The following is a 27548-nucleotide window of genomic DNA, read 5'->3' as shown; positions in this document are numbered from 1 at the left end:
AAATCTCGAATGTTTTTATTCTTAATATTTGTTTCTACCTCACTCAGTTTTTCCTTCAAGTAACCTCTGTTTTTATTCCTAAGTGTACGACTTGCTTCCCGTCTTTCATTGAAATAATTATCTCTCTTCTCCTCAACTGGATCCTGTAAGAATTTCAATTTTGCCTGTTTCCTTCTTTCTACTACCATGCAACAATCTTCATCAAACCACGGTTTCTTTTTCTTAGTTTCATAATAACCTATGCTCTGCTCAGCTGCAATTTTGATACTATCTCTGATATTTTCCCACACGCTATTAACATCTAATTGTTTCTCAACTTCGTCGGAACTTTCTAAAGTGGCAAACCTATTCGAAATTTCGACCTGATAATTTTGCTTAGCTTCCTCGTCCTTTAATTTCAAAATATTGAATTTAGTAATAATAACTTGTTGCTCTACTCGCTTGGCTACTGATAATCTTTCTCTTAATTCTCCAATCACCAAATAATGGTCAGAATTACAGTCTGCACCCCTGAAAGTTCGAATATCTACTAAACTGGTATGTCTCCGTTTATCTATCAAGATGTGATCTATTTGGTTGTGTATCAATCCATCTGGAGAAGTCCAAGTATATTTATGTATATCCTTATGGGGGAATGTTGTACTTTTGATAACTGATAGCCTATTAGAATTATAAATCTCAATTTAAAAACAACAGAGATATTTTCTTAATATGTATAATTTGTGTAGTAGGCCTATTTTATATTAGAATTATAAATTTTAGTTTTAAAACAACAGAAATATTTTATGAATTATATATAATACTCTGGCATTCGAATTAAAATTTTAGTTTAAAAACAACAGAGTTATTTTTTATGAATTATGTATAATTTGTGCAATACTTACTCCTGTTATTTTATCAAAACGGAACTGTCGCTGAACACGATCTTTGCTTTTTCGGAGCACCTTCATATAACGTTTTATGTTTTATAATATGTTATTATTAAATAAACTAATTATTTACAATGAAAATAAGAGAGCCATAATACTGGTATAGTCAGTTACATGTTAATAAGAATGGCTTGTACACTGAAAGCTACGGAGGCTAATAAAATGCGTGTACTCTACCTGGTAACATAATATTTCAAGGGTTGTCAACCATCTTATTATGTGAAATAATTGGGGACTGATCACATAATTATTTTCCCAATTTCAATGTAAAATGTGGCCGTGTTAATTAGGCTTACGATCTTAAATCTGAACTTCCTTATTTACTTTTTATGTAGTAAGATGAAGGTGCAAAGTTATCCAGTGAAAATTAGAGACAAGAAACATCTGATACAACATGGATGCATGTGCAAAAATTAATGGCAATAGTGCATTGAGCCCCATGTTACATAACGCACTGAAATATGCATGAGCACTAGAACAAGCCACATTTTACATACTAGTAACGTAATAAATTGAGTGCCAATTAACCTCGTTGCCAAATTTGTTGAACATATTATATTTTTAATAGCAAATACATTTATTTGTGCAATCAAATATGTTATATAAAATCGTCCACGAAGCCAAAATTGCAAGAAAAGTAATTTTTCCATCTAATATAAGATATTAACGTATTATGTATATTAACTAGGCTACTAATTGTCTTATTTATAAAGATAGGTTTCCACAGGCTATACAATTCATTGGGCTACATTTTGTTATGTAATACTGTTCTCCAACCAGGAGACTAACCGTGAAAGGAATGTGCTTACTATTGCGTCATCTATTGGAGCGAAGTAGATAGATCATATTACCGTTATAACGTCAGTTTAAAAAACATGCGCTCTCCTGCATATGTTATTTCCTGAATGGAGAGATAAAAGACCAGGAGATTAACAGTGATCTAATTTTGTAACTAGGGTAGTATAAGTATGTATCAATGTTATCGTTTGTGCTGTGAGAGTTAGCCAATGGAGATACGTGTACCCAAGTGTGTGTGTGTGTGTGTGTGTGTGTGTGTGTGTGTGTGTGTGTGTGTGTGTGTGTGTGTGTGTGAGACGTTATGACATCAACATTCCTTCACAGCATTACCCCGCTGCGTCTCATTCCCCTGAGACTTTCTTCTGGTTGGAGTACAGTAGAATCTTTAACAGTTTTCAGATATAAAATTAAATCGGTCTGCAGTTACATTAGGATTAATTGATCGGGTGTTTCATTCACTCTTATAAAACTGTTTTCTGCTACTTATTCCCAGAACTCGACATTCTCGCCTTTGAGGTCATGAAGGTCATGATAAAGTCTGTTTACTGAGCTGGAGAACAGAGGATGAAGTCAGGATGGTTATCTCGAGTATCTCGGTACACTGAAACAAGCAAACAACACTTTCTTTATCTTACAGTGTCCTTTTCCACTTTTACTGGCGTCTTTACTGATTCTAGAGACCTATGTTTGAGGTCTACGGACAGGAGACGTTTCCTGAAGGGTACTGAAAAGACGCTGAGAAGGGCCCATGTCTGTCCCAATAGTCCACAGCGCGAACCTTATACCATCCTCTCACTTCTTCAGTGCCGTTTGTACCTAAAACACACCAAATAAACGGTTTCACGTAAATGGCATTATTTTCTCATATATTTTGCTTATTTTGCTGTTAATTATGTCCTTAGTGACATTTCATACAGATTAGAGTAAAATTTGTTCACATGAAGCAAAAATTATGAAGTCAGCTTCTAAATATCTATTGGTTTTGAGAATCAAATTCGTTTTATTTTTTAACCAAATTTTCAGTTACCAGTAATCTATACTAATAATAAATCTGTAGCCGAAATTTTTCTGGTAATTTTCGTTTTTCCAAAAATAATTGGTCCTAACATATATAATTAACCACCCTGAAACCGAAAATCGCATTTTTGAAATTTTTGTTTGTATGTCTGTCTGTATGTTTGTTACCTTTTCACGCGATAATGGCTGAACCGATTTATATGAAAATTGGAATATAAATTAAGTTCGTTGTAACTTAGATTTTAGGCTATATGGCATTCAAAATACTTTATTTCGAAGGGGGGTTATAAGGGGGCCTGAATTAGATAAATCGAAATATCTCGCTTATTATTGATTTTTGTGAAAAATGTTACATAACAAAAGTTTCTTTTAAAATGATTTCCGATAAGTTTTATTCTTTACAACATTTTGATAGGACTGATATTTAATGAGATAAATGAGTTTTAAAATTAAAATAACGCCATCTAAGACGGTGCAATGAATTAAGAACAAATGACTTCGTCTGTAAGGGGCCTTGGACAACAACGATCGAAACAGGGGCCTTGGACATCAACAATCGAAAGCTATTAAACATAGCTACAGAAAATGTTTCTGTGTTTGTATGAAGTAATATCAGAAGCTAAATTAACCGATTTGTATAATTAATTATTATTTCACCATTGGAAAGTGTAGTTTCTCTAGATGGACATAATGTTATAATGTTATTACAGTAACGTCTGAGTAAATCGAGGACAGGTAAGATTAAAATAGCTTCTTATGCACAGAAAATTTGATAGGCTATTTTGTACATTCGTTTTCTGTATTTCTTAAAATAATATTTATGTACACTCATTTTAATCTCAGAGAATTAACGAACAACGAGAGTGTATTGATTTAGTATCCAGTAATAGTACGTTAGCTTAGCAATCCATTATTTTATAATTCAAATTTTAACTATGCTCAATTGAATCGTGTTAAAATACATAAAATATATATGCAATAAATGTAATGCAAAACAAATTGGGTAATGAGCGAAGCAGATTATCTTGCGCTGTTGTAAAAGTTGTTCCCTGGATCAAACGTCCTATTTTAATTATGTAATTACTTTATATTTATTTCTAACAGGTGCAGCGGAGCGCACGGGTACGGCTAGTTCATTAAATAAAGAGATTGTTTTGTTAAATCTTTACCAGATTTTGAGAAGCTCCATAAATATAAGAGAAGCCCTAAGGCCTTAACTTTGCCAGTATAAGTAAATAAAAATAAATCAAACATTTTCAAACTTGAGTCATATTCTATTTAAAAAAATATTCTTTTTCAGACAGAAATTTTCGTTATATTTTTACCAACATATTCCATTTCAAATATTTCACTTCTTAACTCATGTATTTTTTTTCAAACAGTTTTTGTGTTTCCCCAAAACTATATGCAGACCGATTATTTAGTCCTGACAGCTCATCGACGCGAAAGAGAGGAAGTAATAGGAGTAGTGGGGAGAGCTCCGGATTAGAGATAAGGAGCGGTCAGTAAAGAAATGCAGTATAGCTTAACTATGCTAGAAACATACCCCTCTACTGCACGCATGAGATTCGGTCGCTCCGAAGGCAAGCGAGTGACTAACACAAACACCCCTTGGCGTAACTAGCCTAAATGGACTCGCCTGACCCAGAAGCACATCGCTGGCGACTGTCAGGACTAAATAATCGTACTTTCGTGACATGGGATTTCTCAAACAGCCGATTCGATTATACGTGGTGGTAGATCTTTGTCATGTAGTTCGGATAATTGTGACGTTAGCGCAGATGGAATAATTACTGATATTAACGATGTTGTTAGTAGTGATGTTATCAGTGGTAACTATGGTGTTATCAGTTGTGATTGTAGTGATTATTTGCGATAGCAGTGATCATAATGGAGGAACTTGTCGAATCGGGTCTTTTTGGATGTATGCTGTTTTGAAGTAGGCTACTATGCTACATCTTAACACATAAGTGTTACTGGTAAAGAAATCATACATCCTAAGTTCACTTAAGTACTGTACAGTACGATTATTTAGTCCTGACAGTCGCCGACAATGTGCGCCTGGGTCAGGTGAGTCCATTAAGTTACGCCAGGGGTGTTCGGGTTAGTCAGTCGCTTGCATTCAGAGCGATCGGATGTCACGTGTGCGGTAGAGCAGTGTGTTTCCAGTACAGTTTAGCTGTACTGCATTTCTTTACTGAACGCTCGCCCTTAACCCTACTCCGGAGCTCTCCCCACTACTCCTATTACTTTCCCTCTTTCGCGTCGCCGAGCTGTCAGGATTAAATAATCGGTCTGTACGTGATTCTTAGGTAGTAAAACGCTTGTAAGTCATTTTACGCAGAGTATCCGAATTTATATCGTAAAGATATTTGTTGTGGACATCATCATTATCATCATCATCTAATTCAAGCACTAGACCTAACGGTCTGTTGCTGTCTCAGTGGTCTCATGCCATCTTTTTAATGGTCTTCCAACAGATCGTTGTCCAGAAGGGCGGTAATGTAGCACTGACTTTGGTCAGTTTTCTGTTGGCATTCTCTCGACATGCTGCTTCCAATTAGCTGTTATATATTTGAAGAAAATTTAATATAGGATTGGACGTTCATTTCTTCCAAAATTTCTGTATTTCGTTTTGTATCCCAAAGTGTGTATCACGCCGTTTTCCTCAAGAATCTCATTTCGTTGGAAGCATAGGCGGAGTTATGGGGGGGATGGGGGGATACTGCCCCCCTAAACTTGTCTGAATTCATTTCTTTTTTATTGTCGTTAGAAAATCTTGAATTCAAAAAATCTTTTTTGCTTTAGTTTATAATCAAGTTTCTGCGCTTAAATTGACAAATTAATGTGTCTGGACTATAATATTTATTTTAAATTTTTTAATGTAGCCTGTAAGAATTTCCTCATTTAAGGAATGGAAGCACTGTAATGTTTCTTTTGTAACAGCCTGTACTCATGTGTTAGAAGTCTGTAGATGTTCAGGTCGTCATTTGGAGAAATATGAATAACATACTACACAACAATGCAGAAAGAAAAAACGTGATTCCAGTATAATGTGTAAACTTAAAGATGAAATTAAATAAAACAATTAGAGTTTACATTTCATATGATATCTTCAGGAAAGCTTAATATAAAAAAGTTTCTGTTAACACTGTTACGTAGTTCTATTGATGAATAAGTGTAGTAGACTTACTGTTCACCCTACACTCCTGTAGGAGGCAGTTGCCCTTATGGGATTTCAGGCTTTACATATTTCATATGTGTTTCTGTACAAGAAAAAAAAAAAGAGGAAGATTTTTTAAAATTATTCCCTATTATAATTTGTAGTAGACCTACAGTTCAAGCCCTATACAACTCGGTCCGAAACATCGTGGATATGAATGTAACACTGTAAGAAACATACCCTCCGAAAATATCTTTATTAAATGATCATATTCCGATATACTGTACCACGGTCACCTTATAGGAGGGGGGAGGAGGTAAATAATGTCCCCCGTAACCCCGTTATATGGAGATTCTATGATTTTGCTTTGCCCCCCCCCACCCCAAGGAAACGGTTCTCTCTCCGCCTATGGTTGGAAGTTGTGGACAAAGTTGTTAATAATACGCAGAAGATATGCCGTGCTATCTACGGAGTTTTAGCATCCCCAATACCATCTTATCACAGTCTAGTATATACAGTCACGAAGCTTGAGTTGTGAGGGTGCTAGGAACAATAGACTGTGTCGGTACTATTTCGCATTGTCTGTAATGAGGCGATAGTAGCGATCCTAGTGGTTAGCAACTACCTATGGTTGCATATTTACTACATATTGAGCTTCGTGACTGTATATACTAGACCATGATCTTATAACGAGGTAGTGCAGAATCAGTGATACGGTAAGAAAAAATTGTTATCAATGGTAAATCTAAATAAACTTTATGTAACTCCATTTTCATATGTCCTTGTAGTGAGTTTAGTCTTCCAAGTCTAAGATGCTATTGCATGCCTCGTATCGGGCATCGAAATGCACGACACACGCTGTGAGACAGCTTCATTATACAAATCTGTCGTGGAATGACGCTGGCAAGACCTGCACAATAATGGCTTTAATTTGCGTTTCAATGCTCCTGTCTTGGATGTCACTCAGGCGGTTGCATTATATTTTATGGCTGTACTTGTCATGCCGAGATACCGCAGCGCCGAATTTTAAATTGCCTCGTGTTCATAAATTGTTTATTCATAAGATAATTCCCTCCACAGTCACAAGCTTCTTCATAACACGAGCGCCGAATACGGGCAAGATAGATGTAGCATCATTAACAATGATGAATTAATGCCCAGTGCATGTCTACGGGCCGGTTTCAAGAAGTACTTAAGCCTTTGTGTCTGCAGCTATTTACGTAACATTCAAAACGCAATTTCAGCACTGAGGAGGAAGTGTTATCGTGAGCTTCAATCTAATGTTGAGTATGTGTTTAGTATCCGTCCGCCCGTCCACGACTCCATCCTTTCATTTATTTATCTATCTATCTATCTATCTATCTATCTATCTATCTATCTATCTATCTATCTATCTATCTATCTATCTATCTATCTATCTATCTATCTATCTATCTATCTATCTATCTGTTTGTCTGTCTGTCTGTCTATCTCGACTTTAAGTTTTTACAGCAATTATATTCCTACAAACCAAAATGATTATTGAATCGAAAAATTTAATTTCTACCAAGTAAATCCAAAGAGGAACAATATGAATGAGCAGTAAACGTATTAGTGGATGCCATCATATTCATTACAACCCAATGAACTTATAGTGGACGCAAACAAAAGCCCACACAGTTGAGATATGCCATTTATTCACTGAGAAAGCATTCTTTTTCACTAAGGACTAATTTTCAATGTGGAATATGAGAGTTTTGGCATATCCCAATTAATATGATACTTCACCATATCAAAGGTAAATGGCAGGCGTACACAGTCGTACATGTATCTCAAATTTCGAGGTCGGTTGGGATCTGCCGTTATTAATCTGAGCGCCTCAAATCTTAACCCTTTCCTAAATATGTAGCCACTGTATCAAATACAAAAATAAGTAATACTACAATTACATATAGTAAGACAGTAAAAAATTTAGGAGCATATTTATATTCAAATTTAAATTTTCAAAGTCAAGTGACATGTAAGAAAGCTTTATCCATAATTCATTTCCTCAGACACTTAACCAACGTTTTACCTAAAAAAGAACCTGATCCAAACTTTAGTGAAGCCCCATTTCGATTATTGCGATTCTCTGTTCACGAATCTAAATACTGATCTTGCCCACAGACTACAGCGTGTTCACAATATCTGCCTTCGTTTCGTTTGTAACACTAGATAATTCAATCATTGACACTCTATAGTGTTCTTTTGACCCTGTTGACACTATATAAGTCTTTAATTTAGTTTGTATTATTTTCATCAGTGTTTGTATTTCTTTTTTATATTTATATGTGCTATCTGGTAGGATGGAAGAGAAGGCTTTATGGTCTTAATCCTGTCAGATTAAATAAATAATAAATTTTCATCTTTTTTGGTTGGATTTGAACTACGAGGTGTGCGTCATCGCGTCTATTGGCAACCAGAGTTGTCACTCGGCGAGAGAAAACAAAAATATTGCCAACTAAAATTAAAATATGGAATAGACCTAAACACAGTCATATTTTCCAGGGAGACTCGCTGTTCAAGTAGCACAAGTTTCATACAAAACAAACTGAACTTTGAACTTTCAGTTCAGAATCATCTGGATAAAATACGTGAAAGAGCGTCGTCACATTCCCATTATATTCCGTAATTTGTTTGTACATCACAAACATGTTCCCTAAGTATTCGTCAAACATTCATCACAATCAAAGGGACATCAGTCGGAAATTAAGGCAAAATGTGTTCACGATTTAGAGAAACGTAAATTGTACAACAAAACTCATTTCATTATTCTAATTATAACATTCTGCGTACAAAACAAAATGATCCAACTTCAATAAGAATTTATGCATATTAGCATACGCGAGAAAGTGAAATTTCAAAATTCCATCCACAGACATAATTTTATTTCAATTGAAATTAAATATTACGGTTTTCACAGTTATTATTATTAGTATTATTATTATTATTATTAGCCGCCAAGACTGCAGATCTCGACTCATAACCCTGTAGACCCGGGTACGATCCCCTGTGTGGGGGTTTATAACTTCTATAGGGCAAGCCCTTGGCCGAGGTAACGCAGAGGTTTTCTCCAAAAGCTTCACTTCATCATCATCATCATCATCATCATCATCATCATAACCAACCTCCTTGGCGCACCCTGGGTAACGACTCTGTCGGTAAATTGGTCTACGTAACTGGTTGCAAATGGGCGAATGACTAACACTCAAATACTACCCGCCATTAGACAAAGACATTATTATTATTATTATTATTATTATTATTATTATTATTATTATTATTGTTATTATTATTATTACTTACTTACTTACAAATGGCTTTTAAGGAACCCGAAAGTTCATTGCCGCCCTCACATAAGCCCGCCATTGGTCCCTATCCTGAGCAAGATTAATCCAGTCTCTATCATCACATCCCACCTCCCTCAAATCCATTTTAATATTATCCTCCCATCTACGTTTCGGCCTCCCTAAAGGTCTTTTTCCCTCCGGTCTCCCAACTAACACTCTATATGCATTTCTGGATTCGCCCATACATGCTACATGCCCTGCCCATCTCAAACGTCTGGATTTAATGTTCCTAATTATGTCAGGTGAAGAATACAATGCGTGCAGCTCTGCGTTGTGTAACTTTCTCCATTCTCCTGTAACTTCATCCCGCTTAGCCCCAAATATTTTCCTAAGCACCTTATTCTCAAACACCCTTAACCTATGTTCCTCTCTCAGAGTGAGAGTAAAAGTTTCACAACCATACAGAACAACCGGTAATATAACTGTTTTATAAATTCTAGCTTTAAGATTTTTTGACAGCAGACTAGATGATAAAGACTTCTCAACCGAATAATAACACGCATTTCCCATATTTATTCTGCGTTTAATTTCCTCCCGAGTGCCATTTATATTTGTTACTGTTGCTCCAAGATATTTGAATTTTTCCACCCCTTCGAAGGATAAATCTCCAATTTTTATATTTCCATTTCGTACAATATTCTGGTCATGAGACATAATCATATACTTTGTCTTTTCGGGATTTACTTCCAAACCGATCGCTTTACTTGCTTCAAGTAAAATTCCCGTGTTTTCCCTAATCGTGTGTGGATTTTCTCCTAACATATTCACGTCATCCGCATAGACAAGAAGCTGATGTAACCCGTTCAATTCCAAACCCTGCCTGTTATCCTGAACTTTCCTAATGGCATATTCTAAAGCGAAGTTAAAAAGTAAAGGTGATAGTGCATCTCCCTGCTTTAGCCCACAATGAATTGGAAAAGCATCAGATTGAAACTGACCTATACGGACTCTGCTGTATGTTTCACTGAGACACATTTTAATTAATCGAACTAGTTTCTTGGGAATACCAAATTCAATAAGAATATCATATAATACTTCCCTCTTAACCGAGTCATATGCCTTTTTGAAATCTATGAATAACTGATGTACTGTATCCTTATACTCCCATTTTTTCTCCATTATCTGTCGAATACAAAAAATCTGATCAATAGTCGATCTATTACGCCTAAAACCGCACTGATGATCCCCAATAATTTCATCTACGTACGGAGTTAGCTAATCTTCTCAAAAGAATATTCGACAAAATTTTGTACAACGTCAACAAAAGTGATATTCCTCGAAAGTTACTACAGTTAGTCTTGTCCCCCTTCTTAAAGATAGGTACGATTATGGACTCCTTCCATTGTTCTGGTACAATTTCCTTTTCCCAAATAGCAAGTACAAGTTGATAAATTTCGCTATATAATGCACTTCCACCCTCTTGTATTAATTCTGCTGGAATTTGATCGATACCTGGTGACTTGTACTTTTTCAGATTTTCTATCGCAATTTCGACTTCAGAAAGTGTGGGTTCGGGTATAAATGGCTCAGCAGTTTGTATTTCAATTTCATCCCGATCATTTCTACTTGGCCTATGTATATTTAGTAGTTGCGCAAAATAGTTTTTCCACCTGTTAAGGATTGAATGAGAGTCTGCAACAAGTCACCATTCTCATCCTTGATCACGTTTACCCTTGGCTGATATCCGTTCTTAAATTCCTTTATACCCTTATATTAATCTCGAATGTTTTTATTCTTACTATTTGTTTCTACCTCATTCAGTTTTTCCTTCAAGTAATCTCTCTTTTTATTCCTAAGTGTATGACTTGCTTCCCGTCTTTCATTGAAATAATTATCTCTATTCTCCTCAATTGGATCCTGTAAGAATTTCAGTTTTGCCTGTTTCCTTTTATCTACTGCAATGGAACAATCTTCATCAAGCCATGGTTTCTTTTTCTTAGATTCATAATAACCTATGCTCTGCTCAGCTGCAATTTTGATGTTATCTCGGATATTGTCACACGCTATTAACATCTAAGTCTTTCTCAGCTTCGTCAGAAGTTGCTAAAGCAGCAAACCTATTTGAAATTTCAACCTGATAACGTTGCTTAGTTTCCTCGTCCTTTAATTTCAGAATACTGAATCTAATATTAGCTTGTTGCTCTATTCGCTTGGCTACTGATAGTCTTTCTCTTAATTCTCCAATTACCAAATAATGGTCAGAATTACAGTCTGCACCCCTGAAAGTTCGAATGTCTATTATACTAGTATGTCTCCATTTATCTATCAAGATGTGATCTATTTGGTTATTATTATTATTATTATTATTATTATTATTATTATTATTATTATTATTATTATTATCTATTTACTCTAGAAATACAATATGCGCCAAAACAAACATTACTGATTGTTCAGCATATATTAGGAAATATAGAGACTGATATTCCTTACAAACAAATAATTCTCTTCTGAAGTAGGGAAGTAATATGTAATGCTCTGAAAATTTTCTTTATGTTAAAAAAAATCGTGATCTGAGGCTGTGAAATGTTACAGCAGGCTTGCACAGAATCTGTTTTATCCTAGAGCAGACCTACTGCTCGTAGGAGGTAAAGACAATTCAAAGATAGAAGGCAATAATTATCAAAAGACACTAGCCACTAGTCCCGTGGCTCAAATTACAACTTTTTACGAGCGTAAATACCAAAACTTCTTCTGCAATTGTGAGGAAGGTAGATGAATAACATTAAGAAAGCTGCCAGAGATCCTGAACAGTCATTAGGCGTCGCTCATGCATTGGTAATATGAAAACTGCACATGACATTGTGTTAGTGTGCAGTGGATTTGAAGTCTGCTTACTCCAGAACAACTGGAGGTTCGAGTACAGGTTTGTGCGGAGCTCAAAAGGACATTTTAGGAGGAATGTGAAGGGTTTATATCGAAGGTCATAACTGTAGATGAGACTTAGCTGCATCATTTTTATCCTGACAGCAAGCAACCAAGTTCTGTGTGGGATATCCATCATCACCAACACCAAAGGAAGCTAAAGTGATGGCATCTACAAGAAATATCACGGTCATCTTATTTTTTGACATTCGAGGAATGGTTTATCAGCATGTTGTACCAGCATACACAACATATTGTGACGAAACAATAGAGTGGATCGGGGGAAGATGCATGACTTTTTCTTTGATTGAAAAATTAAGGTACTGTTCATTTAGTTTTTAATTTCATATTGAAATATCAAAGTCTGGAAGGTACTTTGAAGCTATATTTTTGGTACAAAACAGAAAACATTAATTACCTTCTTTATAGATACAGGTTTTCTTCTTGCCTGCACTGTAGGCATCTTTTCCCGATAGTCGGGTGAGATGGCAAATGCAATTAACACATTTACTGATTTATGTATTTTACCTGAACTTGGTTTCATACATGCATATAACAAAATTGACTTAATCTAAAACTCATGGACACTTTTTCACTCGTTTATTACTAATTAGCAACGCAGTCATTGCACATATTTTATTGCCGTGTGCAAGACTTATGAAATCACTTCTTGCACACAATGAATTCAATTCAGTACATTTTTTTGTCATCAGTCTTCTTTTTTGACGGCATTTGAGGGTACGGCAAGGAATCCCGTATACTTGCGATGCTCTAAAACAGTTCATACCCTGTTATAACATGTTCCATCGCAAGTTGAAGACTGTCCTCAATCCACTGACTTCTATCAGAGGATCTTACGTAATGTTTACACATTCCCTCCAATAAAACAAAAAATAAAACTCTTGCAACAAGTTGCCATCTTACCCCGAAAAAGTGATCATCTTCCCCAAGTATCGGGGTAAGATGCCTAGTGCTGTGACGCAATCTAAGATGGCGGAACGAGGTCGTTGGTTGTTGACAACCAACGTTTACTACAATATCCATTACAAAGGTTTGACAGTTATTACGAATTCAAGGATGTATTAAAATTTAAAGATACCTTTGCAGTTATTTTATAGCAGAAAAATGAGCTGTTTTCTTACTTTTCTTCTTCTCACAACAAGAACACATGGCAAAATGAGTTAGCTTCCACTCTACAGACATTCAACTGTCTCAGTGATCATGAAGACATACGAGTGGCGTTCTCTCTTGGAAGAATGTGAAACTACAAAGAAATAAGCATCTTCCCCATGCTGCATCACGATAATACACGACACCACATCGCAAATGCAGTCATTCGTATCTCACAAAAATAGACACTCCATCCTCCTTACAGTCCGGAGTTGGAACTTGTGATTTTTTTCTGATTCCAAAGTTGAAGAAACACCTTCGTACAATGCATTTTGAGTCTTCAGAACAAGTGATGAAGGCTGCTGAGGCTACTGTGATAGATATAATATGAAAATATGGTATCCAGCACGTCTTGAACTGTGGCACAGACGCCACGACAAGTGGATTGCAACCAATGGGGAGTACTTTGAGAAAGACTATCAACATTTTGAAGATAAATAAAGGTATGATGTCACAAAAAATCATGGTCATTTAATGTTAAGCACCCCTTGTAATTTGACAGCAAATTAATATTTGGAACTGAAAATGAAATCAATTCTCTGGGTAGACAGAATACTGTAAATTTAGGTTACACCTTAAAGGATGGTTTAAGACTTTTGACTTCATTTCACATCCATCACAGCACCACCTAACGTCAACACTCTTCCTTGTACTACAAATAAGATATACTGACCGTGAGGCAGAGCGTACTGGAATGACAGAAAGATGGAATCCACCGGGTTGATGCGGCGAAAAGATTTCAAGCCATCCGGAGAAAACTGCACCTTGTATGTCTTGATGCACCTGTGACATTATACACATTCGTTTAGGCTAACACATCATATTGTTAAAACTACTATACTCGCATTTTTAGACTTTCACGGTGAATGTGATCAGAATTGGCCTTATGGGTATTCCACAGTGTACTAGAACTTGACATTTCCAATGTTTCTGAACTACGAGTATATACAGATTCCATTATCAGGACAGATAGAAGACCAAAGAAGTCGCCTACTCTACAGGTCACTGTACACACTACAGATCCTCCATTATGAGAATAGACACAATAGTAGAGCTAAGTGAATTGAGGTAGGTCACTAGTTCCTCTCCTTGGATAGAGCTTTTGATACAATCAAGAAAGTAATTTGCTTGCATGAATTACTCAAATTTGTTGAAATCTATTCTGGACATGGAAATTTTATTCATCTGCGGACAAAGGGTACAATTGATGACTGGAAATAGATGACTAGAAATGTCAAAAACCAGCAGGATAATGGCATTTTAAGATTGTTCCTTCAAAGCAGTTTTCACCTAGGAGAAATAAGGTCAAAACTGGCATTCAGCTTCGGTGGAATGACATTACAAATCAGATTTTGGAGTCGATAGAAGTGTATTCAAGAGAGACAAATGTTTGAAAAGTGTTTGTTGTTGTTGTTGTTATTATTATTATTATTATTATTATTATTGATGTTGATCTATTAAAACTTAGGGATGTCGACAAGTTGTTAGACCAACATTCTGGGGCTGACTGGAAAAGCATCAAATCCCTTGTATTCTATAGTGTTCTTAACTAGATATTTATGGTAATGATAATGAATATTATTGTCAGATGACTAGGGTGGCCAGACGTCCTCTTTTGTCCGGACATGTTCTTCTTTTTAGGCCTTTGTCCGGAGTCCGGGCCGACTTTTAAAAAAATCAAGAATTGGCCTTCTTTTCATAACTTGTATGCCTGATATTTTGAAATTACCTGCTTTGACGTCTTTTCAAATAATTTCCTGTAGGTGACAGCAGCATCGACAGAATATACTCTTTGCCAACGATCATAACTTGCTTTGCTCCTCCTTGTTATGGTCGTTGCTCAGAAGTAGCTAGTAAATCGAGGTGCGAATGTAAATCTAAATAGATATTTTCTGTTCTGTTTAATAATTTTATTATAGTTCCCATGAGTTTCATATGTAGCTAACTGTAAAATCATTATTATTAAGTTTTTCATAATTATTTTTTAATAAAATAGATATCAACATACTTTCAATATGATATAAGCCTAAATGTATACTGTAAATATTTTGTATGTACTGTAATATTTTGTAATAAAATAGATATTGACGTAATTTAAAGTAAGCCTAAATCTAAGTACATATTTTCTGTTCTCTTCTTTCGAACAATATCCACGTTTTTTAAACTCTGTGTCCTCTTTTTTATCGATGTGAATCTGGTCACCTTAGAAATGACGGTAGAGAACACTGCACTGTATAGGACTACAATGTATTTTTCTGCAAAGCAGCTATGCTGACAATTGTTTACTTGTAGCTCTCACTTATGTGATATTAAAATATTCTGAACACTTTGAGCACTATATCTTATTTAGCTGTGAGAAAAACAACTCATCTCCACTTGGATTAGTTCCAAAACAGACCAACTTCCAATGGTTAGTTCCAAAACCGGTCATGTATTAATTTAACATTTAAATAAGCCAAGAAGAAATTGTATATGATTATTAACAATAATGTCCATGAAAAATATTATTTTTTAACTATTTTAATAGGATAGTTATTTCTTAGTGTACGTAATACAATCAGGAACAGTTTTTCGTCTATAATGAAAAATTTTACAAAGTGCAAATGGCCGGTTTTGGAACTAGAAGATTCATTTTGACATTTCAAATGTAATGCACTACTCAGAAATATTTATATACTATCCAGATGTGTAGGCAGGAAGAATTAAGATGTGCGATTACGGTAGATTAAATTCCATACTCTACTTCTTAGAATACTTCAATGTTTTAACTGAAATATTAAGATATCCTACATAGCAAACACCTTCACAATATCGAAAATATGATCAAAATATACCACAGGAATTGTAAAGCTAATTGTGAAATCTGTACAGATACCTTGAGTTCACTGCAGCGTCACTCCAAAACAGCAGAACTTCATTGAAGGTGACATTGCAGGCCAAAAGTCGCGTCACCTGTAGCAGAAAATTAAGTCGAGCATTTTGCAGTTAAAGTAAATTGGATACTTAACACTAGAAAGGTGCAAAGTGCCAAATTTATGAACAGTATTTTACTAATAAATAAATAACTTTCGCTCTTGAACAATTTTAATAATATATTTTTTAGAATTGAATTGATAGTACTTACGACAACTTTTTGACTAACCTTTATCAATAGATTGCATGTATGTATGTATGTATGTATGTATGTATGTATGTATGTATGTATGTATGTATGTATGTATGTATGTATTCATTTATTCACACTGCAATGGGTATATACCCGGTGGCAGTGGTAACTAATTACACTCAATAATGGCAATAATAAACTTATTAATTAAAAATACAATTAATAATAATACTAATAATTAATACTAATAATAATAATAATAATAACAACAGGGAATATACTAAATTAAATGAAACGATCACTTAAAATAACATTTGAAATATTCTAATTTGTATCTTAAAACTAAGATCGAACTAAAACCACGAGTATATGTTCATATCTGCACAAGTACCTATCAACATTACACTCATTTCGCTGTCAACTCACTCACTGCACTGGAACTACGACACATTTCACTGATTCTATCCTGATTTCACTAACACTTCAAAAACATTTCACTGTTCAAATACTTTGCACTGCCACTATAAACTATAAAGCTTCACTGACAGGAACACGTTTCACTTACACAGCACACTTCACTGACACGACATACTTCTTCACTGATACAACACACTTCACTGACACAACATAATTCTTCACTGATACAGCACTTCAATAACAACATATCATTTACACCCTTTAACTACTGTGTATAATTACCGTCTATTAGTAAGGTCCTTAAGCCTATTGATGATACCACTCAAATTAACGCACTGAGAGACAGAAAACTTCATAATTTATGAAAGGTGATAAGTCCCTTAAAAATTTCGTAGGTACTATGATTCATTTATTATCCACAGATCTGTTAATTTCTGCAAATATTTCCATTAAAGTTGTTTTGCAGACTGGAAGCAAATCACCCTCATTACTTGGAACTGAATGTCGGTGACTTTCATCATGATTATCATAAGTTCTATGTTGACATCGCTGTACTGGTATGACAGTAAAGAGACCCAACAGAAATTTTGATAGTGCTGAATAATCTTGGTCATAGAATTAGAAAATAAAGCTATGTTTACTTGTGTGTCAGTTCACTGCATTTTATTCTGCATTTTCATGTCGCTTACAATAAAGAACAGCATGCTAATTTAGTGATATTTCCCTCATTTTCTGAATGTTTAACACTAGGAATTGAAAAGTTTAAAACAAACCAGCTGTGTCATCTAGAGGTAATACATTAAGTTTCTATTTGATTCATAGCTCTGCATTATCTATCTACGTATTTTGTTGTACATAAGATTTACCTACGCTGATCTTCCTGTTTATAGAAAGCACCACGGTATGTAATCAAATTCACTTTTAACACGACAAATAAATAACGGAGGGAAATCAAAACGAATAGCATATTATTAGAGCACTGGTAACCAGAGTCCGTGGACCACGGACTCTGCTGGTAACTTTGCACCACTGCCATCTTTTGGTGGTCTTAATAACACTCTACAATATTCTGTGGACCTAGCCCGATTAATTATGTAATGCCTCTTAGCAATTTGCACCATTCTAGTGAAATATCACACTTTTTTTAATTTTGGCACTTAGCATCTTTCTACTGTTAAATATCTAATTATTAAATACCAAGAGATTAATTTAGAAAGCTATCACACATTTCTTCATCATTAGGTAAAAAGTAGGACATTGAAATAATTTTGAGCCATGAAATCGTATTTTTAAACGCACTTACATTTCAAAACACCAAATGCTCGTAAGTCAAGTTCAGAATATGAATAGACTATACAACATACCTGCACAAACAGCGCTCAACGAGCGCGCGCGCTTCTTCGGAGCGGGAGAGCCGTGTTTACCGCTCGCCGAAACGGAGAGGAAGATACGTCAGAATGACATAGACTTGCTATAGGTAGAGGAGAGGGAAACGACCACTCAGTTATCTAGTGGAGTGCAGTGTGTAGGCCTATTCTCAGTAACTGTTTCACGTTGCTTATCTACTGCTACAGTACAGTATGGAGGAATCTAAACGACGAAACATAACATTAAACATTTAACGATTTACAGCTCGAACTTATTGATCTTCAATGTGACCTAAGGGCTAAAGATCGCTTGAATAATACTACTAGCCTGGTTGGGTTTTACAAGACTAAACATTAGCAATAATATCCACGACTGCACAGGCTGGCTGTGAAAATGATTGCTATGTTTGGCTCAACATTTATATTTGTGAGCAACTGTTTTCTATGATCAACTTTAATAAAGGCAGATATCGAACATCTGTAACTGATGTTTCATTACGATCAGTAAGCTACTGTTCCTTTCAGCTGCCAACAGCATAAAACCTCGTTTTTATGTACTGATAAATAAAAATATAACAAAATTATATTGTACATTTAAGTAGCTATAGAATTTATATTATTTCTGTAAAATAAATATTTCTTTATTAATTAATAATAGTCCAAGATAGTTTTGCAAACACTGAACGGGAATTCATTTCATAAACACTCGTAATAGTACTTTCTTTCGTGTACATTTTGTACGAGATCATCCCTTCTTCCAGTCAACCCTTATACAGAGCGCAGTCAATATCTGCCTCCGATCATGAGCTGTGAGCCGGCTCGGAGAGCGCAAACCTTGTGCAGGCCTGCTATACAACTACAAATATTTAAATTAAATATTAAATTTCACTCGTATTTGCACTAACCACGCATAAACAAGTGATTCATAAGTAAATTTAAATACTGAATGGGTGTAACATAGAAGTGAAACAACACTAAAACACTCTGTAACACATTAAAAAATTCTCTTCTGTAGTTCGAAATATGAAATGCACTGGTCATAAAAGTTGAGAATATTTGCTTCAAAATTCTCTTCTTTTATTTCATCACTCACCTGTCCAGGTTTGAGACGTGGTTTTGTGCAGATGTGTACTAAGCCAACGGAAGGCAATGAGAGAGGCACAATCCTGCGCAGATTGCCAGAACGAGGCACAGGAGATGGACCCTTGGCGCGGTAAGGGCCCTGTGACAAAACAACAATTCGTAAAATGTTAGCTATTTAAATTGTGTGAATACACTGTAACGGACAATTATCCAAATGCACTGGTTTCTTGCTGTACAGCCATCCCAGTTGTCACGGATGTTAAATTTTTACTGATTTCAAACTCTATATACTGAAAATGAAGTGGCTTTTGTCAACTTTTATTATTAGAATCAATTTAGAAGATCAGTATCATTTTACAGAAAAAATTGTTAAATAAAATGTATTATTATTGCAGAAAATAGAGAAAAGGTTTCGTCACGGATGTTACAAGATTTGTGAACTCACTTTATACCTTATTTAAAAAAAAAAAAGTGTAAAACTCAGGTCTGCCTCAAGCAAACAGATTCATTATCATAGTGTCCATGTGAAAATTATGCAAATCTCATGGCATCCAGTTAGTTCACAAAAACATAATTGATTAATATTTTATAGCTTTTTCTTCCATGTCACGGATGTTACATTTTGTCACGGATGTTACATATGAGTTAATGTCCTTCAATTTTACAGTTTCAAAACAACTGTGACATTTCTAAGTCAAAATATTCACTTGAACTGTAAGATTAATTGTATTAGCCCAAAGTACTGAAAATAAATGGCAGAAAGAATATAGTACAGAGTAGAAAGTTTCTTCATTCTGGAGCTCTGAAATTAACAGCGCAGATTCTCAAAATATTTCTTCAACAATATCTCTTTTAAAAACATATATTAACAGCTGATCTCCCTATGAGTAAATGCTGCAAGCAAAGTCTAGTATATACAGTCAAGAATGTCAATATGTAGAGAACATGCATCCATAGATAGTTGCTAACCACTAGGATCGCTACTATCGCCTCATCACAGACAATGCGAAATAGTACCGGCACAGTCTATATATATATATATATATATATATATATATATATATATATATATATATATATATATATATATAATAAATTTAGCTTCCCTTATGAAAAGGTTGCCAGATTTGACAAAGCGTATTACATATAATTTGGAAACACACCTAAAAGGTAAAATGATATACATTTGAATAGGTTAGGGAATCGAATATGCAAAATGTCAGAAAAATTTACACCTAAGTAGCGTTTGTGCTCATTTACAGTTAAGAAAGGGGGGGGGGGAATATCATCAGATAGGTTTAGAATGATTTGAATGCCATATACCGCGAGAAAAATAATAGTACGGATTGATTGGCATAGATATATAAACCAATCAACAGCCCTCGGTTAAGATAACTTGAAATTTCCATTATCTCTCCCACATAAACGATTTCTCAATATCTGAACCGATCCTTTGAGGGCACTAATGGCTATTTCCTTCACAATGCTCTGTGTTAGGACCAGGTTTTTACATTTGTTGGCAAAGAAGGAGGGTATGGTACCTCGTGCTCCCACCATCAGACCTATCACATCAATGTGGGACAAGCTATATTTATCTTTATAGGACGGGATTGTTGATTCATAGATCCGTTTCTTTTCACTGTCCACCTCATGCGAGTGATCTGAATGTGTCTCAAATCTGTTGGTGGGATCGAGAATGTATGCCGAATTGTTCTTAATGGCAATGATATCAATTCGCCGAACACTTCCTTGTGTGGCTAGTCCCTGCACCTCTTGGTGGACTGTAAACCCTACTTCCTTCAGCGCCTCGGCCAGCATAGAACGGACAGCATGGTGACGGATGTTGCGAAGGGCCTCACTAATAAATCATTATTATTACTATTATTATTATTATTATTATTATTATTATTATTATTATTATTATTATAGGGGCAGAAGCCAACTCGAGCTTCGTGACTGTATATACTAGACTATGTTGCAAGTTTTAGGGAAACAAAACAGTACCTGTTACCTAGCCAAGGCCACTTAGATTCAATACCCATAAAACTTGTAAAATATTTTCCTTTTGAAAATGAAACATAATATTTAATTTCAGAGCCTTATCTATGTCTTACAATAATAATAAACAAATATTTCTAAAAAAGACTTTTTTATTGGAATTCCAAAGTTTGCCCCCGGTGGTTGAAATATTTCAGCCATCATAATCAGTGTTGCCACAATGTTAAATAACAACACAATAAATAAAATTACCTGCAGTCCGTATTCCTAACTTGAACAACCGAAACAGATAAGAAACGACAATGTAACCATTACGAAATTTTCGTCATACAATGTAATTATTATGAGTATAATGCTTACAAAATATATACATCTTTGAATCTAAATTTAAATTGACCATTTTCAGAATTTTGAATAGATATAAGAAATATTTATGTGCAGTGTTGCCATGTGTTGGGATTTATCCGTCGGCGTAGAGATTTTTCACATTGAAAAGGATGTAGGGATTTTTTTTAATAATTGTTAAAATTTTGGAACTTTAACTTTTTTTTTATTACTGATGCAAAATCATTTACTCTTAAACTAGAACAAGAAGCATAAAATTCTGAGAAACTCCAAGCCTCGTGATCCGAAATAATTCGTGTTCTATTGTTCTTTAGGCATAATAGTATATTATGCAACGAGCCTATAATGTTAGTAAATAAGACGCGAACATATTTGTGAAACGAGCGTAACTTTTGAGTTTTTATAAATATCTTTCCTTGTTACTTTAGTGATAATGAAATGGATTATTTTATTTTCTTAAAATATTTTCACAGAAATCTTAGTAACTTTGAAAGGTATATACATAAATATAGAACTAAAAATATGAATTCTCTGCGTTTGTCTGAACCTAAATATAAAAACAATGCAGCTTTTTATCATAGCATGAGTCAAGGTCCCAGATTATTAAACAAATTTTATTCTAATATTATTTTAACCATGAATCCTCTCCAAATTAATGAAAAAATAAAAATATTTGTATCTGCTGTCAAAAAATGTGAAAGTTAGAATTTATAAAACAGTTATATTACCGGTTGTTCTTTATGGTTGTGAAACTTGGACTCTCACTTTGAGAGAGGAACACAGGTTAAAGGTGTTTGAGAATAAGGTGCTTAGGAAAATATTTGGCGCTAAGAGGGATGAAGTTACAGGAGAATGGAGAAAGTTACACAACACAGAACTGCAAGCATTGTATTTTTCACCAGACATAATTAGGAACATTAAATCCAGACGTTTGAGATGGGCAGGGCATGTAGCACTTATGAGAGAATCCAGAAATGCATATAGAGTGTTAGTTGGGAGGCAGGAGGGAAAAATATCTTTGGGGAGGCCGAGACATAGATGGGAAGATAATATTAAAATGGAGTTAAGGCAGGTGCGATATGATGGTAGAGACTGGATTAATCTTGCTCAGGATAGAGACCAATGGCGGGCTTATGTGAGGGCGGCAATGAACCTCCGGGTTCCTTAAAAGCCAGTAAGTAAGTAAGTAATTGGATTTATAGTTCGGGTTTAAATATATTAAACACTTTTTAATCTGTATTCACTCTCAATTTTAATTTTATTTTTGTCTGTATTGGAAACCCCTCCTGAGCACGAGTCTTACTCATTCTGGAGTGGGCTAGTTTATCTTACATTGTATTAACTTGTATTTATTTCACACTTAAGGGGAGGCGGAGGTGAAATTTTCGAACAAAACTGAAGAAAAAATGAAAATTGATTTTTTTCCTTTTATATTATCTTTATTTTGATATTCCGATGTTAGTTTTTGATTTTGTGCCCTTAAAAGTATTTAATTTAAATTTATTTATTTAAATTTATTTATTTATTTAAATTCAAATATACAGAATAAATAAATATAATTACAAAATATACATAATAAAGAAATATAATTATAAAACAAAACAACTAAGATAATACAAGCAATATAGAAAGAAGATACAGTAGTATTAACAAAATTTGAGACCGAATGAGCAGCGCTCGTGCTCGGTCGCAGTTCAGATATGATATTGAAATAAAAAATAATAATAATATAAATAAATAAGTAAAATAAAATAGGAACTAAAATATAATTACAGCGGCAATGGAATTATATAATATAATAATTAAGTATGAAATTAAAACCAAGATAACTGTATTACTATATTATTCCCATAATAAACTAATACTTATCATTATTTATATACCTTCTCTGAACATATAAATAAAAAGAAATATTGAAAATTTCTTACAATATGGTGCATGGAGCATTTTGTATCAAACGATATAAAGTTTTATAAAATTATTAATATTGACAGAACTATTGTACTTAATAAGTTGAAACTTGATATGTCCATTACTAATAACATACTTAGTATCTATGATCAATTTCAAACAAATCGGATAAATTTTGTGGATTTTGAAATATTCACCTCTGCCTCCCCTTAATAGCAATAAAATAATAGTACATTATGCAACGAGCCTATAATGGTAGTAATTAAGACGCGAGTATGTTTATAAAACGAGCGCAAGCGAGTTTCATAACTTTCATACGAGCGTCTTAATTACCATTAGGCAAGTTTCATACGACTTTTTATGCTCGACCATATTTCTAACTTGAAATTATTCATAAGTATTCATATTATTCTTATCTGGCTGAAGAGCGGAAGTGACCTTGTGCAGTATCTCGTAAATTGTGAGATGTGAGCAGACGCGAAAGTATTGATTTTTTCCGAGGAACAAATGTCATTGACCTTGATATAATCTAGAGAGTAAAATGAACATTAATCTTGATATAACCTGGAAATTATTTAAACATTGAAAAACGAGATGACAAATTGAATTTATTTGAATATGATTTACAATTAACGCTAATTATTATAGTAACAGAACATAACCTTCTGCGACAGTATTGGATTTCCAGCCTCCGTGACGTTTCGCTAGTTGTCTTTCGATTGCATATCCGAGAATAATCGATTACTTGCGCTTTCATATTGCTTTCTGATTGGTGAAAAACCTGAATTTTAATGAATAGGTGTACTTTAATGAGGTCCATTAAAGGGCTGCTACCAGGTGTATAATTACTACATTTCGGCATGGTCGAGCATAAAGAAATATATAATGAGCATATTATAGTATGGTAGAGCAAAAATTATTTTAAAGAATTAAACATTTAAAATTCGTCTAGAGTATTGATTATGGTTGATGAAACCGACTGAGAATATATTTTGTCGATATGAACTTCACACAGCTGAGTCGGATAACCAATTACTTATTATTCCTAAGAGGCGAATGCCTGACGGATGTAGTTGGTCTTAATAACAACCACGTTTACTTTCGTAATTTCCGTCGTGGAGGAAAAACTCGCGCTTTAATCAGTCTGTATGTGTTTAAATGAAACTCTGCAGCACTGCAGACATCCTGAACACATTGAAACCGGATCTGTAGACATTTAACCGAGGGAAACTTTGTTACTGCTGAGGGGAGTTGCAACTTTGTTCTAGTAATTCGGTAGTATCGTTAGTCCGGTGGGCAATATAGTTAGCATGGCTGCAGTCTCTCCGATACCTGAATTATTCCCTGTCCCTGGAAGGCATTTCCAATTGAATTCTCTCTGCGGAAGAGCCTGATTTCCTTTCTTCTTTCGTTCTCTTTCAGCCTTGGATTTCGTATTAATGATGCGTGGTCTAACGGCGGATCCGCCCCATTCAAGAATGACATTCGAGTCTCTCGCAGTAGTACCTACTTTGTTCTTTACTTGCCGTTTTAATAACGCCTCATCGATTATGTCAGTGTAAGAGTACAGTCCTATCACATTAAGAATAAGTGCTATAAATACATTTTGTATTGCTTCCTACCGATTTGTCCTTATTTTCCCTTTCTTACTTCTTTGCTTCGCTTGTTTTTATTCTTATTTCTTTTCTTGCATATCACCTTGCTTGTTTCCTTCTTTATCTTATCTCTTTCTTCCTTAATCTCTCTCACATATGTTCATTTTTTCTTCGGATCCTAATTCGTTTTCACATTCTACAGGGACATCATTTTATTTTTACTTCAATTTTTATTGTACCTGAGTTTTTTAATGTATTTCACTCCCACCCCTTCTACTAATGAAGTTCAACAGTCTTCCACACAGATCCAAGACCGCATATACAGTCATAGCAGCCTTACGGTCATAGTAAACAGTACGTTCCAAAAATATGCTCGCGTTTTCCAGTGACGAAACAGCTTTCAATATTACATCATTTTCGCACAGGTACTGTCGTCCATTTGCCTACGTCATATCCCGGTTTCCCCCATCAGCTTTTATTCGCCAGCTAGTTCATTCATTTACGTAAACTAGGAAATATCGCGATTTTGAGTTTGATATTTTTGATTAGGTTTTTCTTTAATCAAAATACAGTACTGTATTAACAATGAGTGTTTTTACTCACGAACTGAGCTATCCATTCGGACGTATTCATTATGCAGTGTACATTATACTGTCCACAACATATTAGCGTACAATATAGAAAATGAAGTTAAATTGAAAAATAATCATAATATGGATATTTAAACACATTTTTGAAAATGATGGCGGTTCATTTCGATACAGGCTTCAGTTCTTTTGTGCATATTATCGCACTATAGACCATTGTACCTAATTCCAATTACCAGTTTCGTCCTTCGTACTAGTAACTCATGTTGAAATAATTCTATACCTACTCTATAAAAGAATACCTTACGTACTGTAAATTCAATCTTCACTTCTGTCCGATCCGAAAAGATAAAATTACTCAGACATGCTATCTACTGTCCGTCCAAGTGGTTTTGTAGGAGGGTCGTAGAAAGGAGAAATGACGTAACAGTTAATTAATTATCGAGGCCCTTTTATTTAAGTTATTTAAACAGTTGTAGACGTACAATTTCTAACAGAAATTAATGTTTTCAGAAAAGATCTAAGACAGCCCAGCAACTAGCTTTTACAGAGAGACGAGCAAAAGCGGGTGGGTAAAACCGGGATGCGACATAGGCAAAAGGGCGAAAGTAGCTGTGAGAGAATATGATTCAATATTGAAAGCGAACATATTTCTGGAACGTACTATACTCACTAACTCAGTATTGTTTGCGTTTACTATGACCGTAAGGCGATTTGACTGTATACGCTTGGTTCTGTGTAGAGAACGGTTGGAAGTTTACTAGTGGGGGGGGGGGAGTGAAGTACATTAAAAAAACTCAGGTACAATAAAAATTGAAGTAAAAATAAAATTATGCCCCTGTATAAGTTGGTTTTCCTGTACTTCGTTTCACACCATTAACTAGCATTCAATAGTAATGTGCGTTACAAGAGCGGTATGTTGAAGTTTTCATGTTCGAGGAAGAGTTTGAAAAAGCGAAACGTAGTTGAGCTTTTTTATTTTCCGAGAATTGAAAGAAAACATACCGCTCGTGTATCGTACATTATTTTGTGCGAAGATCGTTTATTACATACCTGAAAGAGGAATTTCTAATTAGTTGCAGTGAAATCTCTATCTTGGTTTCTGTCCAATGACGGCAATTTTGGAAAACAAAAATATCTATCTTCAACATTGTTGCTTTAAAATGTTTTCTGTGTTTACTATACTCCAGCAGGCCGTGATATACGTCTGTCTTTTTTCCCCCCAGTCTAAAAATGCGAACTTAAAACAAACGGCTTCCTTAATGTTACATGCATCACGAAATTCAGTAACTTTAGTGGAGTTGTAGAGTTTACTTAATTTTTTGCAAATATTTAAAAACAATAATTAACATTGCAATTTAGGTGAAATTGCAGTGGTAAGTTTCCAATTTATAATTATTACTATATTGAACGTCTCTAAAAATAATATGTTAAAAGCCTAAAGCAGTAAAATCAATATGTCACTTAAGCGGTAAGAAGAGGAAAATTGTTATGTGTGTTCGGTTGGGAATACTGAATGTGGAATTTTAGACTTACCGCGGATTGGTTTTGTGCGGAAACCAAGCAAATACGCACGATCTCGCACAAAAATATTATCAACATCAGTAATACAAAAGCGTATTTTCTTTCTGTAAGCCAAAGTTGGACTTTTCTAACAAACAGGGCTCGATGGGCGGGCAGCGAAATGGCCGGCGATAATATGTGTTGATAAAGAGTTTCAATATATTATGTCGGTTGCTAGACAAGTCCAGGATATACAAACAGCGTGACTGCTGAGGGAGGTGGGAAACAACGAGTTACGCGCGCGATCTATGATCTGCTTCGGTTAT

General features: G+C 34.8%; 1 protein-coding gene across 5 annotated transcripts in view; it reads right to left on the bottom strand.

Annotated features, from left to right (window-relative positions):
* Positions 1-1035: 1035 nt before the first annotated feature.
* Idua (alpha-L-iduronidase) overlaps positions 1036-27548 on the bottom strand; it is an 83677-nt gene continuing 57164 nt past the window's right edge. For 3 of the 5 annotated variants that reach the window (XM_069828226.1, XM_069828224.1, XM_069828225.1), the window contains 4 exons: positions 19294-19422; positions 16186-16262; positions 13984-14093; positions 1039-2543 (listed from right to left, as the gene is read on the bottom strand). In XM_069828226.1, the coding sequence (XP_069684327.1) occupies positions 2422-2543; positions 13984-14093; positions 16186-16262; positions 19294-19422 (438 nt within the window). In that variant the 3' untranslated portion in view covers positions 1039-2421. Of the gene's footprint in view, positions 2544-13983; positions 14094-16185; positions 16263-19293; positions 19423-27548 lie in introns of all 5 variants that reach the window. The other 2 variants (XM_069828223.1, XM_069828227.1) reach the window with 2 other exon arrangements.

This window comes from Periplaneta americana, chromosome 6 (assembly GCF_040183065.1).
Source record: "Periplaneta americana isolate PAMFEO1 chromosome 6, P.americana_PAMFEO1_priV1, whole genome shotgun sequence".
Taxonomy (NCBI): domain Eukaryota; kingdom Metazoa; phylum Arthropoda; class Insecta; order Blattodea; family Blattidae; genus Periplaneta; species Periplaneta americana.
Note: the sequence above shows the minus strand (reverse complement) of the source record. Positions and strands in the feature narration are given on the sequence as shown.